This window comes from Bos mutus, chromosome 24, assembly GCF_027580195.1.
Source record: "Bos mutus isolate GX-2022 chromosome 24, NWIPB_WYAK_1.1, whole genome shotgun sequence".
NCBI classification, from domain to species: Eukaryota; Metazoa; Chordata; class Mammalia; order Artiodactyla; family Bovidae; genus Bos; species Bos mutus.
Genome location: NC_091640.1, coordinates 33,019,970 through 33,034,025, shown reverse-complemented (window position 1 = coordinate 33,034,025; position 14,056 = coordinate 33,019,970). Strand labels below are relative to the sequence as shown.

The window sequence follows — 14,056 nt, the reverse complement described above, 5'->3', positions numbered from 1 at the left end:
GGTGGACCCAATGTTCTTAATTTTAATGTAGTCAGATCTGTCTCTTTTTTTGTGTCAGTGCTCTCTGAAACTTGTTTAAGAACTCTTTCCAAGTTCTAAAAAGTATTTACCTTTTATTTTCCACTAAGAGATTTAAAACTTTTATTTCTAATGTTATGTTCTTAATTATAACAACACAAAAAGCATCATCTCAAGACTTCCCTGACAGTCCAGTGGTTAAGACTTTGCCTTCTAATGTAGGGGGTGTGGGTTCCATCCCTGGCTGAGGAACTAAGATTCCACATGTCTTGTGGCCAAAAGAGATAAATGTAGATTATAAGCATCCACATCCTTGGAAGATTTGTTTGTATCATGTCTCCTTATAAACTTCAAGGAGAAATAATTTAATTCCTTTACCAAGTAATTAAACTGGTAAAATGATTTCTAGGGAGAAAATTGGAAAAATAAAAATCACTGAGGGGAAAAATACTCATAAATGTTAAGATGTCCTAGCTTAAACAGTTGTTAATTACACTTTTGGGGGGGCTTCCCAAATAGCTCTGTGGGTAAAGAATCTGCTTGCAGTGAAGGAGAGCAGGAGACTTGGGTTCATTCCCTGAGCTGGGAAGATCCCCTGGAAGAGGGCATGGCAACCCACTCCAGTATTCTTGCCTGGAGAATCTCATGGACAGAGGAACCTGGCAGGCTACAGTCCATGGGGTCACAAAGAGTTGGATACAGCTGAGCACAGCACAGATGCTTTTTATTAATAACAACATTTTGGAGAAAGAACTCAAATTTATTTTTGGAAAACCCTGAGATGCTTATTCCTTTATTGGGCTTCTGTGACGTGCTGGGCTGAAGTGATGTGGGGAAATGCAAGTCACAAGGCCTCTGACCTCATGAACTGATGGGACTTCCCACCCCACAGTACTGCTTCTGGGTTACACAACTCTCTTCATGTAGGGTCAAAAGATAAAGTTGTAAGTAATTTATCATCACATATGAAAAAACCCTCTGTAACACATTTGATGAACGCATTTGGTCATGCATTTGGCTTCACCCCAGGATCAAATTTATCCTTGAACATTGAAAAGTTAATTTCCAAGATGTTCATCCAGGGCAGAGCTACCCTTTTAACACAGCACGTTTCTGGAGAGGCTGTGAGTCTCAGTTTGTTCTCTGTATGTGGACTTCCCTGGTTGCTCAGTGGTAAAGAATATGTCTACCAATACAGGAGACACAGGTTTGGTCCCTGGGTTGGAAAGATCTCCTGGAAGAAGGAAATGGCAATCTATTCCAGCATTCTTGCCTGGGAAATCCCAAGGACAGAGGAGCCTGGCTGGCTACAGTCCTTGGGGTCTCAAGAGTTGGACACAACTTAGTAACTAAACAACAGCAACAACAACAACAACAACTCCTGTTTTGTAGTGGTTATGCTCTAAGATCATTTAATTGAGGAGCAAAGCATTTCAGTATGTGAAGTCCACTACTGAGTAAGCATGAGGCTTTGAACAAATTGAAATAAACTCAATATATAAAGGCCTATGATCAGCTTATTAGGTGGTGCATGCTTAGTTGCTTGGCCGTGTCCAACTCTTTGGGACCCCATGGACTATAGCCCTCCAGGCTTTTCTGTCCATGGGATTCTCTAGGCAAGAATACTGGAGTGGGCTGCCATTTCCTTCTCCAGGGGATCTTCCTGACCCAGAGATCTAACCTAGGTCTTCTGCATTGCTGGTGGATTCTTTACCATCTGAGCTATGATGGCACTAAAATTATTCATTTCAGAAACAAAACAAGATAGAATCAAGAGAATCTGCTTACTAAAAAATAGTAATCAGTAAGAAGATGAGATATCAGTAGAATCAGAATTCAGTAGAGATGATAATATTAAATGAATAACCACTCCAGATAAAAATGAATTCGCATTTACCTACTAAATGAACTGCCAACTTCCACAGTCTAGCCACATTTCTGCCACTTACCTTTCAAGTGTTGCTTCTGTATGCTCTTGTTTAAATGGGCCAGCTGGTCTCTGTGTGTTTGCTGGTGCTGGTTCCTCTGCCTGGAACACCTTCCCGATTGGCTGCTCACTGCCACTTACCAGCGTCCTCTCCACCCTCATAGGCAGCTTAAATCCCACCTCTTCACCGAGCCTTTCCTGAGCTCATGGAATGTCTACCACCTTAGGCCCTGGGCTCTATGCTGTTGCCACACCTACCCCCTTATGGTTACTTATATGCTTATCACCTCCACTGGGGCTGTGAGCAGGGCTTCTCTTTGTATCCCAGGGCCTGACACGCACCTTGCAGAGGAGGATGTGAAGAGTTGAAACGGATTTGCTGAAGGAGAACATCATTGCAGCCCAAGCACACCAGGCTCTTCTTAGTGTCAATAGGTCAAGAAAAACGCAGCTGTAACGGATGGAAGATAAATATAATGTGTGTCCTAGAAACACGATAAACAGAGGTCTAAGCAGGTAATACGGTTTAAGATGAAATGGAAAAGAGAAAGCCTTACTACTGTCTTCTGGAAATATGATGATGAACTTCAACAGTTGACATGTCTAAGCTGTATTAAGCCTCTTTGTTTTGATTACCTGTTTGACTAAATTGATAAGAAATCACTTAAAAATTAAAAAAGAACTTTTTTTCCCCCCAGGGGCAGTTCTGTGATTACTGCAATTCTGAGGACCCCAGGAAAGCACACCCTGTCACCAATGCAATTGATGGATCGGAGCGTTGGTGGCAAAGCCCTCCCCTTTCGTCAGGCATGCAGTACAACAAAGTCAACGTCACCCTGGACCTGGGGCAAGTGAGTTGTGCTTTCCTCTGGAATGGGGAAAATCAGCTTGAATCATTGTTTCTGTGGTTATTGCTTTTTTTAAATTAATTTTTATTGGCATATAGTTGATTTACAATGTGGTGTTAGTTTCTGCTGTATAGCAAGGTGAATCAGCCATATATCTATCCCTGTATACAAATATTCCTGGGATTATTTCTGAAATAATGATTATTTTAAAAACAAGCTTCAGTTTCAGTTTACTAATACTATGAAGCCCTTTACTTTAATATTTGCATCCCTCAACACACAGCACAATGCCTGTCACAGTGCAAACACCCATACCTGTCTATTAAATGAGCTAAAATAATAATTGTAAGTGGTATCATTGACAAAGGTATTTTTTATTATTATTTTTGACTGTGGTAAAGTATACATAGTGTAAAATTTAGCATCTTAGCCATTTCTAAGTGTACAGTTCAGTAGTGTTAAATAGGTTCACAGTGTTGGGAAATCAATATTTAACACTTTTTTATTCTGGAAAACTGGTACTCTGTACTCATTAAACACTGTCCATTCTGCTTTCTGTCTCTGTGAGTCTGACTGCCCTTGGTACCTCATATAAGTGGAATCACACCTTGTTGGTCCTTTTGTGATTGGTGTATTTTGCTTAGCAGGTTGTCTTCAGGGTTCATCTGTGTTGCAGCATGTATCAAAATTTCTTTTCTTTTAAAGGCTGAATAATATTCCATTGTGTGGATATCACATTTTGGTTATTCATCCACCAGTGGCCACTTGGGTTGCTTTCTCCTTTATGCTTCCACCTTTATTGTGAATAATGCTATGAACATGGGTTTGGCAAAGATATCTTTATAGCATTCTCTTGACTGGAAATCGCGACTCTGTGAGTGATGTCTACCATAGTTTTTTATCTTGTTTGGCCGTCTGGTCCATGAGGAATCTGATTAAGAGCTGTCCTCCTGTGAGAGGCTAAGATGGTCCTAGGATGCTTCATGCCCCTCTTCTTTGAGTGTGGACAGCTCTATAAATATGATGGATGTCACTTCCATGATAAGGTGGTATCATATGACAAGAGATGAAGGGATTTTGTAGATGCATTTAATATCCCAAGTCAGTTGCTCAAAAGGAAGACTATCCTGGGGACCTCTTCTAATTAGGGGAGCTCTTAAAAAGGACTGGGCCCTGTCCCAAGAAAGAGGTTTGAAACATGAGAAGTTTTCCTGCTGATCTCGAAGGGGAAAGCTTCCTGTGATGATGGCCACGTGGCAGAGATCTAAGAGTGGGTTCTAGAAATGGAGAGAGGTCCCAGCCAACAACCAGCAAGAAAAGCGGGAACCTGTCCTGCAACCATAAGGATCTAGATTCTGCTAACAACATGTGCAAACTTTAAGTAAATCTTTTAAGGCATTTAATGGATACCTTGATGGGAGCCTTGACCCTGAGCAGAAAACCTGGTCCCACCATGCCCAGATCCCTGATGTAAAGAACTGCAAGATAATAAATGGTGGTGTTTTAAGCCATTCAGTTTGCAGTGTTAAGCACGAATAGAATTCACCTTCCAATGCAGGGAGTGCAGGTTTGATCCCTGGCGATCTGGGAGCCAAGCTCTCACATACCTTGATGCCAGAAAACCAAAAAACCAAATCATAAAGCAGAAGCAATATGGTAACAAATTCAATAAAGACTTAAAAAGGAACTGCATCCCACAGACTAGAAATTGAATGTTACTGAGATTTCTTTCAATGAGTGTATTATATTCAGTTTCATGATAGAAGGGTTCTCCACTTCTTTTGCCTGAAAGTTTTGTTAAATCAGGCCTCTCCTGAGAATATTTTCCATCATCAATTTGCATCAGAGATAATTCAGGAAGATCTGGCATGGTTTGAAAGACTCTATAACCCCACTTTCAACCATGATTTAGTCTTATCCTTCTAGCACTAATTCAGTAGAGATTTTGCATGTAATGACTAAGATTTGCCTATCATATCACTTTTTAAACTGAGGATTTCTGTAGTTAGTTGGGAATTTTAACCCATTAAATGATGTTTACTGAACATACCAGTGCCTTGTGGATTTGCTCTTTTCCCCTAAAGGCTTTTTTTAAACCTACCTTTTAAAAGTACCCTTTTGATGTATTGAAAAATCCCTAATTAAGACAGATGAATTAATAAAACACAACATTGAGATAATTTAGTAATTTTCAGGTTGCTGACAGACATGAGTCGTGGCCAACATCTTCATGCAGATGATGCTCACCCACCTCCTTCCTGGCTGGGAGGTGGCTCTGTAGGTGGCTGAGAGTGGGGGTCCTGGGGTCAACCCACCCTAATTCATGCTCTGGTATGCTGCTTACTTACTAGGTATCCCTGATCAACAAACTTCACTGCTCTCTGCTTCAGTTTTCACATTTATACAGTGAAATGATACTAGTGCTCACTTCGTAGGATTGCTGTGGGGTTTGAATGAGTTGACTCCTTCATTTTAAAACCTCTTCAGGCCAGTGGTTTTTAAGTAAGTTTTCATTGAATAAAATAAAGTCAATGTCAATAAACACTTTATTAAAATAGACTGACTCCTAACTTTTGCTCCTCTGGAAAGTATTGTGATGATCCTGTAGAAAATGCTCGAGAAAAGTCTAGAGACAGGAAAAGCAATATACATCATGTCAGACTGAGCATGTTTCTTCCCTCTTGTGTTGGAGCAACACATAGTAAGCATGTTTTATCTCGTAGGGTTCACATCTTATACCCTGTCCATAGGATCTGTATTTTCTCCTTTTTGCTGAAATTAACCATGAAAGTGTCACTGAGAGGTTAGATTTCATAACTGAATCGTGACCTATGAGTTTTAGATTTAGGAAATGCAAATCTTGATTTTTAAAATTTTTTAAAATTTATTTTTAAATTGAAGTATAGTTGATTTACAATATTATCTTAATTACTGCTATATAGCAAAGTGATTCAACTATACATATATACATTCTTTTAAAAATATTCTTTCCCATTATGCTTTATCACAGGATATTAAATGTCGTTCCCTTTGCTATACGGTAGGACCTTGTTGTTTATCCATCCTATATATACTTTTTTAAAAAAGATTTTTTAAAAATTATTTAATTGTTTTTGTCTGTGCCGGGTCTTCATTGCTACGGGGGCTTTTCTCCAGCTGCAGTGAGCAGGGGCTGCTCTCTAGTTGTGGTCCACGGCTTCTCATTGCTGTGGCTTCTCTTGTGCAGAGCACAGGCTCTAGAGCGCGGGGGCTTCCGTGGTCTGCTCCTGGGCTCTGGAGCACAGGTTCAGGAGTTGTGGCGCACGGGCTTAGTGGTCTCACGGCATGTGGGATCTTCCCACACCAAGGATCAACCCTGTGCACTGGCAGGGGGACTCTTTACTACGGAGCCACCAAGGAAGCCCCATTCTATATACACTTGTTTGCATCTGCTAATCCGAAACTCTGAATCTATTCCTCCCCACCCCCTCTCCCTTGGTTGTAAGTGATATCCTATGGTGTTGGTCTTTCTCTTTCTGACTGAAGGAAGTGCAAATCTTGATGCCTGGTTGGGAAATAAAATACAGGCCGTGAACTTGTTATTACCAAACCACTTTTTTTCCAGCCACTGAGGACTTGAATTTGATTTTGCTGTGCTGTACTGACAGTTTACGTTGTCATGTCGCCTTTTGGACTACTTGGTGATTTTCACTGTTTTTTTTTTTTTTTTGCCAACACAGTTTGACAAGTAAAAACATTGCCTTCAAGGCTTGATCTTGAAGGGCAATTTCCTTCCTTACAAAGTGTCAAATGTAGAAATTTCTGCAATTCACTGGAGGTAGTGGCATTTTCTGGGGCTGTTCAAGTTCATTAGATTATATAGAATTCATCAGTTTTGGGCTATAGAGTAAGAACAGGATAACTTACTGGAAACTTTCATATTGTCTGGCCAAGTATAATGAGTTCATTTTGACATTCGAAGCAAATTATGATGTCCAGTTTTTAAAAAGGATATATTTGGAATATAAGGACACTTGTTTCTTTCTGGACTCCTGGTGGAACATGACCTCTGGCCCCTGTGAGAATCGCAGGTGTAGCCATGGGCTTGAGCTGTGCTCCTTGATTTCCTTCAGAATCAGAATGAATCTTACTCTGCCAGACTCCCTGTATCCACCTCTGCTTTTCCTCCTCCAGGGTGAGGTTTAGGGAAAAACATGGGTGTGGCAGGGCTCCCCTCAAAGTCAAGGTGGCCAGGAGCTTGGGAGGGGCTGGCTCTCAGGTGGGAAGGAGGCGGGAAGCAGTGTGGGGCCAGGACAGGCTCCCCAGGAGAGCAGGCCCCGCCCACAGGCTCCAGGGAACAACAGGAAAAGCCCCTCGAGAAGAATGGTAAGGCTTTTTTTGGGTAAATTAATCTATTTATTTTGAACTGTGGTGTTGGAGAAGACTCGAGAGTCCCTTGGACTGCAAGGAGATCCAACCAGTCCATTCTGAAGGAGATCAGCCCTGGGATTTCTTTGGAAGGAATGATGCTAAAGCCGAAACTCTAGTACTTTGGCCACCTCACGCAAAGAGTTGACTCATTGGAAAAGACTCTGATGCTGGGAGGGATTGGGGGCAGGAGGAGAAGGGGACGACAGAGGATGAGATGGCTGGATGGCATCACTGACTCGATGAGTTTGAGTGAACTCTGGGAGTTGGTGATGGACAGGGAGGCCTGGCGTGCTGCGATTCATGGGGTTGCAAAGAGTCAGACACGACTGAGTGACTGAACTGAACTGAATCTATTTATTTTAATTGGAGGCTAATTACTTTACAATACTGTAGTGATTTTTGCCATACATTCACATGAATCAGCCATGGGTTTACATGTGTCCCCCATCCTGACCCCCCGCCTCCCAACCTCTCCCCCCATCCTGTCCTTCAGGGTTTTATGCAACTTGTCACATCCCTAGGAGTACTGTTTTTAACCTATTAGTAGTAAAAATAAGGGCTTCTATGGTGGTTCAGATGGTAAAGAGTCTGCCAGAAAAGCAGGAGACCTGGGTTTGATCCCTGGGTCAGAAAGATCCCCTGGAGGAGGGCATGGCTACTCACTCCAATACTCTTGCCTGGAGAATCCCATGGACAGAGGAGCCTGGTGGGCTACAGTCTACAGGGTCGCATAGAGTCAGACACAACTGAGCGACTAACACACACACACACACACACACACACACACACACACAGTAGAAATAAAGACAAAGCAAACATCCTTCTCCCACCCCCCAACCCAATAACCTCGAAAGGAATGCCTGTTCGCCTCAGAGGCTGGAGGTATGATGAAGGGAAGCGATGCCATTGTGCCCCATTCTGCTGGGTTGCTGGGGACAGGGGGCTGGCTGGAGCAGGACAGTGGCTGAGACAGTCCTTGGGCCTTGTTAGAGGCGAAGGCTGTGAGGGCAGCCCTGCCCTCAGCCCCCCAGCTCCCTCTGAGCGGGCAGGATGGAGGATGGCTCCTGTGCCCGTTCACATGTGTACCATCTCCAGGGCCTCCCCCTGACTCCCTGCTTCCTGCCCGAGGGCTCTTCCCAAGCCCTGGGAGTTTCTGAGCCTGTGTTCAGAGCAGCTAGGAAGTACAGGATTTAATGCCCTGAGGGGCAACCCTCAATCCGGAAGATACAGGAGCTGGTGGAAAATCCCCTCATTTCTCTGCCACTTCTTGGGACAGTGCCGAGGAGCTTTCTGAGGACACAGTTCTTCAGAGTGTCTGCAACAGGATGGAGCCCCAGTTGGCCTTGGTGGAATCTGCCTATTAACACTTTAGTCACTGGCTCTTCTCCCTCCTCTGTGTCCCTTTGTCTCCCAATTTATGCTTCTTGAGATCAACTCCCAAATAAGCTACCTGTGTCCAAGTCTTTGTCTCTGAGTTGGTTTTAGAAAGGATCGAACCCACTCCAGTACTCTTGCCTGGAAAATTCCATGGACAGAGGAGCCTGGCAGGCTACAGTCCATGGGGTCACAAAGAGTTGAACATGACTGAGTGACTAACACTTTCAAACTAAGACAGGGAAGAAAGAGGCCTAGACGGAGGCTTGGAAACCCTCCTGGGTGTCTGCATAAGCAAACACTATGAACAAATTATGTAAAATATAGACTGCAGCCATGAAATTAAAAGATGCTTGCTCCTTGGAAGAAAAATCTATGACAAACCTTGACAACACATTAAAAAGTAGAGACATCAATTTGCTGACAAAGGTCCATTTAATCAATGCTATGGCTTTTCCAATAGTCATGTATAGATGTGAGAGTTGGACCATAAAGAAGGCAAAGCACTGAAGAATTGATGCTTCCCAACTGTGGTGTTCGGAGAAGGCAATGGCACCCCACTCCAGTACTCTTGCCCGGAAAATCCCATGGATGAAGGAGCCTGGTGGGCTGCAGTCAATGGGGTCGCTAAGAGTCGGACACGACTGAGCAACTTCACTTTCACTTCTCACTTTCATGCGTTGGAGAAGGAAATGGCAACCCACTCCAGTGTTCTTGCCTGGAGAATCCCAGGGACGGGGGAGCCTGGTGGGCTGCCGTCTATGGGGTCACACAGAGTCGGACACGACTGAAGTGACTCAGCAGCAGCAGCAGCAACTGTGGTGTTGGAGAAGACTCTTAAGAGCCCTTTGGGCAGCAAGGAGATCATACCAGTCATCCTAAAGGAAGTCAACCCTGAATATTCACTGGAAGAACTGATGCTGAAGCTGAAGCTCCAACACTTTGGCCACCTGATACAAAGAGCTGACTCACTGAAAAAGACCCTGATGCTGGGAAATATTGTAGGCAGGAAGAGAAGAGGGAGATAAGAGGATGAGATGGTTGGATGGCTGACTCAATGGACATGAGTTTGAGCATACTCTGAAAGTGAAGGACAAGGAAGCCTGGTGAGCTGCAGTCCATGTGGTCACAAAGAGTCAGACAGAATGACTGAATAACAACAAAGTAGGAAATCCAGAAAAAATGTTTCTAAAGCTCTCAGCTTAAGAGTAACCAAGGAAACAGCATTATAAGTTTTAAAGAAGAAAATATAGGTCACAGGGAAATTTCCCATTAGTCTACCTATTTTCTTAGGAACTTAGCATGGATGCAGATGTATCTGAGAATGAATTTAGTTTGCAGGTACCTTCTAGGAGCTCGGCCCTCGCTCCCGTCCTCTTCAACTTTTATTAAACTTTGGTGGATGAATCCAAAACATTCTTTGTAACCTTTGTCAGTTCTGACTCAGACGGGAGGAAGGCCTGGGCTAGTTTTTGATGCTTCCTAATAAGCACGTGGGTTTTGGAGATTAAATTGGTTCTTGGGATGCTTGGGTCACTAAGAGTCATGAAGAGTCTGACTCAGTTGGGTCCCTGGGTGAACACAGTTCAATCCAGAAAGTACATGGCTCTTGGATTTGACCCAATGTTCTATATTTCTTAGGAACCCTCTAGCCTATAAGCTTCAGGAAGCTGAGGATGATGTCTTTCTGTGTTCACTACAAATGTTCTGCTCCCAACATCTTGCATAGTGTTCAGCCCATAGTATATGCTCAATAAATATTTGTTGAATGAATGTAGAATGAGCCAAGGATGATTCAGGGTTGGCCTGGATTTCGCTGGTGTCAGTGAAAGCATATTGCTGTGAGATCAAATCTCTGGGGAGAGTGGACTAGCCTTGGCCCTGATGTTAATTAGATCATTGGTTCCACTTAGGATAATTGGTTCTCTTTGCCACACCATTTAAGTATTTTAGAGCAATAACATAATTAGAAGATACAGATCTTAGAGCAAATTTGTAATTAATAAATATTCTGTTAATGAACATATAATCATGAGACTCAACCCTTGAAGGCCAATCATTTGTTAGTGAGAGAAAACAAGGACCAATAAAATCCTCTGGGGCTACTGAGGATGTAATTTTATCCTTTATGCTACTGAAATAACTTAAAATGGCAATTTGCCTTTGAAGTGCTTTTTAAGCAACTTACACACTAGGGAGAATCTGACAATCTGGCATTTTCTTTTTATGTGTGAAAAACTCAAGGAAGCTGAGTGGATCCACAGCAAGAGTAGAATTCTGAGATGTCAGTTTTGCTTAGTGCTCTGAATCACTGTCCCAAACATTGGTAATGTACATTAGTTGATAGATTCTAAGAACTTTAAACACTGTTATAGAAAATAATGTCTGAGAAATAGTTTCTCAACTAAAAACTGCTTATTCTCTGGCCATGTTGCCTGTTGGCAATATCTTTTTCTCAGTTGATGTATTTTTCCACCATCTATCTATTTCCTCAAGCCATAAAACTGAATCAACATTGACTCCATGGATTAAGATGATTTCCTAAGATTACTTAAGATTGAAACAGATCCTGACTCTAGTGGCTAAACACAATGCTGATTTATTTCTCATTCATGTAAGAGTTGAAGCATAACTTATCCTGGCCAGGTCACTCCACTCCAAACAATGGTTCAAAGACTCAGACTAACTAGTGAGGTCGCAGGAAATGTAGCCCAGCTGTTGCTCTAGAAGGAAGCAAGCATTCTAAAGGCAAAGCTGTCTCTTCTGTGCCCTGCAGGGGCTCCTCGAGATGGTGAAAGCTGATACCGTGTATCTCTTCCCAGCTCTGACATCAGCCCTGGGTGGGAGCATTTACACCAGAGACATTGGCCAATGTTACACACCAGGGCTTCTTTCCAGGAGCCAGTTTACCGGCATGCTGCTCACTGAGTCTCTTCTATGTTCCTGCACTTCTCCTCCCACCCCTTCTTACCATTTAATTATTATCTCTTGCTTCCTAAAGTTTTACTTTTCAAAACGTGCAGTTGGTGGGACCCATTCATGCATATTTACCCGCACCCTTGGTGTTTCTGGTGTAAACTACTTGAGCTCTGTGCTTTGAAACCAGTTTCATAAGTCCTTTACTGTGGAGGTCCTGAAGGGCTACCCTGGCCAGGGAACCACAGACCTTTGGTCTCGCAGAGATGACAACTGGAGTTATAAGCTTATAGTTGGGAACTTCTTTCCAGAGTTTGTCAGATGTTGCTTTGTCAAACAAGACTAGGTTATTGAGTTTGTCCCGAACTCTGCCTTTGGACCACTTCTTCTTTTTGGCCTTGCCCCCAGATTTGTTCACAGGATGTTTGTCTTTCTTGGCTGACTTTCCGACATCTTTCTTCTTCTTGTCATCCTTGGGTGGCATAGCAAAGCCAGGAGAGGAACTGTGACCACCGCCACCTTGCTAAGATGTCGGACAAAATGTGCGTCTTGCTTCTTCATATCCTGGAGTCCCATTCCTTCTCTCCATTGATACTGCACTGCCGCGACCCTCGTATTGGCCTCTGACAGCTCTTTCCTGTGATGTCTTCTAAACCATCTCCCTGCCTCTGCTTTCAGCTCTCTCCCCTTGTCCTGCAGGCATTCATGGCGCAGAAAGATGTGATAACTAGCAATAGGAACAGTATAAATGATTGAGGTTGGTGGTTTTCCAGGCATCTACCCATCAACCCATCAATCTTTCTCATTGCTTCCTGAGCAAAACAAAGATTTAAACATGTCATTCTCCCTGTTTACATTCCTTTCATGGCTCCCCGCTACTTTCAGAATAAAGTCCAAGTTTCTTGGGATGGTGTATAAGTCCCCCCAGCCCCCCGCCCAGTCTAGCTTCTGCCTTTTCACTAGTCTCTTTTCTAGATGCCGCTTTTTTCCGCAGACTCCATGCCACATCAGCAGGGACCTATTTGTAATTCCCTGAACACTCCATGGGGCTTCCCTGATGGCTCAGCAGGTAAAGAACCCTCCTGCCAATGCAGGAGATGTAAGAGACTTTTGTTTGATCCCTGGGTTGGGAAGATCCCATGGAGGAGAGCATGGCAACCCACTCCAGTACTCTTGCCTGCAGAATCCCATGGACTGAGAAGCCTGGAAGGCTACAGTCTACGGGGTTGGACATGACTGACTAACACTTTCACTTTCAAACCCTCTGTGACATTTCCAGCTTTGTGACCTTGTTTGGGTGCTGTTCATGGTGCTTAGGAATACCTTTGCTCCACACCTGCTCTGGCTACCTCCTTTCCCAGGTAACTCAGGTATCCCCTGCTGGAAACCTCCCCTGGCACTTGCTGTATATGCCGTGTCATGTAGGCCCATTACACCGCGAGCTCCTTAAAGTTGTCGTTGTTCAGTTGCTAAGTTGTGTCCGACTCTTGTTGACCCCATGGACTGCAGCACACCAGGCTTCCTTGTCCTTCACTGTCTCCCAGAGTTTGCTCAAACTCATGTCCATTGAGTCAGTGACGCCATCCAACCATCTCATCCTCAACTGCTCCCTTTTCCTCCTGCCCTCAATTTTTCCCAGCATCAGGGTCTTTTCCCAGAGAAGGCAATGGCACCCCACTCCAGCACTCTTGCCCGGAAAATCCCATGGATGGAGGAGCCTGGTGGGCCACAGTCCATGGGGTCACGAAGAGTCGGACACGACTGAGCGACTTCACTTTCACTTTTCACTTTCATGCATTGGAGAAGGAAATGGCAGCCCACTCCAGCGTTCTTGCCTGGAGAATCCCAGGGACGGGGGAGCCTCGTGGGCTGCCATCTATGGGGTCACACAGAGTCGGACACGACTGAAGCAACTTAGCTTAGCAGGGTCTTTTCCAATGAGTCAGGTTTACATTAAGTGGCCAGAGTATTGGTGCTTCAGCTTCAGCATCAGTCCTTCCAATGAATATTCAGGGTTGATTTCCTTTAGGATTGACTGGTTTGATCTCCTTGCTCTCCAAGGGACTCTCAAGAGTCCTTAAGGTCAAGGAGCATATAATATTATTCTTTTTATCCACGGACTTAAAAAGTCCTGGAAGGTCCTTCGTCCCCAAAATGTGATGGAAATGGAAAGAAAAATTTCGAGAGTGTTCTTTTTATATTACCCCGTTTGTTATATGTCTTGCTCTAACCATGAACAGCTCTGCTGTATTTTTTAAATATCCCTAACATTTACATTTGCTAGTTCGCATTTAACCAGCACCACAAGTAAAACAGACATAACAGAAAATGAGTAAAATATGTTTCCACCCCAAACATTCAGTAGGCTATGGTCAGACAACATAAACCAAGAATCAGAAGCAGGAACGGAAAGTGTACTAGAAAAGAGCAACACTTTCCTACTGGAATTTTCTCCCAAACTCGCTACCAATACAAGTTAATATGATCAAGTGCTGAACAGAGGTCACTGTGACTTCATTGGTGATGCTTACCAGGTCACTCTGAGTCACTCACTATTGTGACT

General features: G+C 43.5%; 1 protein-coding gene and 1 pseudogene across 1 annotated transcript in view; one reads left to right on the top strand and one right to left on the bottom strand.

Annotated features, from left to right (window-relative positions):
- Positions 1-14,056, top strand: part of LAMA3 (laminin subunit alpha 3) — a 259,483-nt gene that overhangs the window by 22,786 nt on the left and 222,641 nt on the right. Inside the window, 1 exon segment of the mRNA XM_014479149.2 lies at positions 2,644-2,796. Coding sequence (XP_014334635.2) covers positions 2,644-2,796 — 153 coding nt within the window.
- On the bottom strand, positions 11,615-11,977 carry LOC102286872 (small ribosomal subunit protein eS25 pseudogene; annotated as a pseudogene).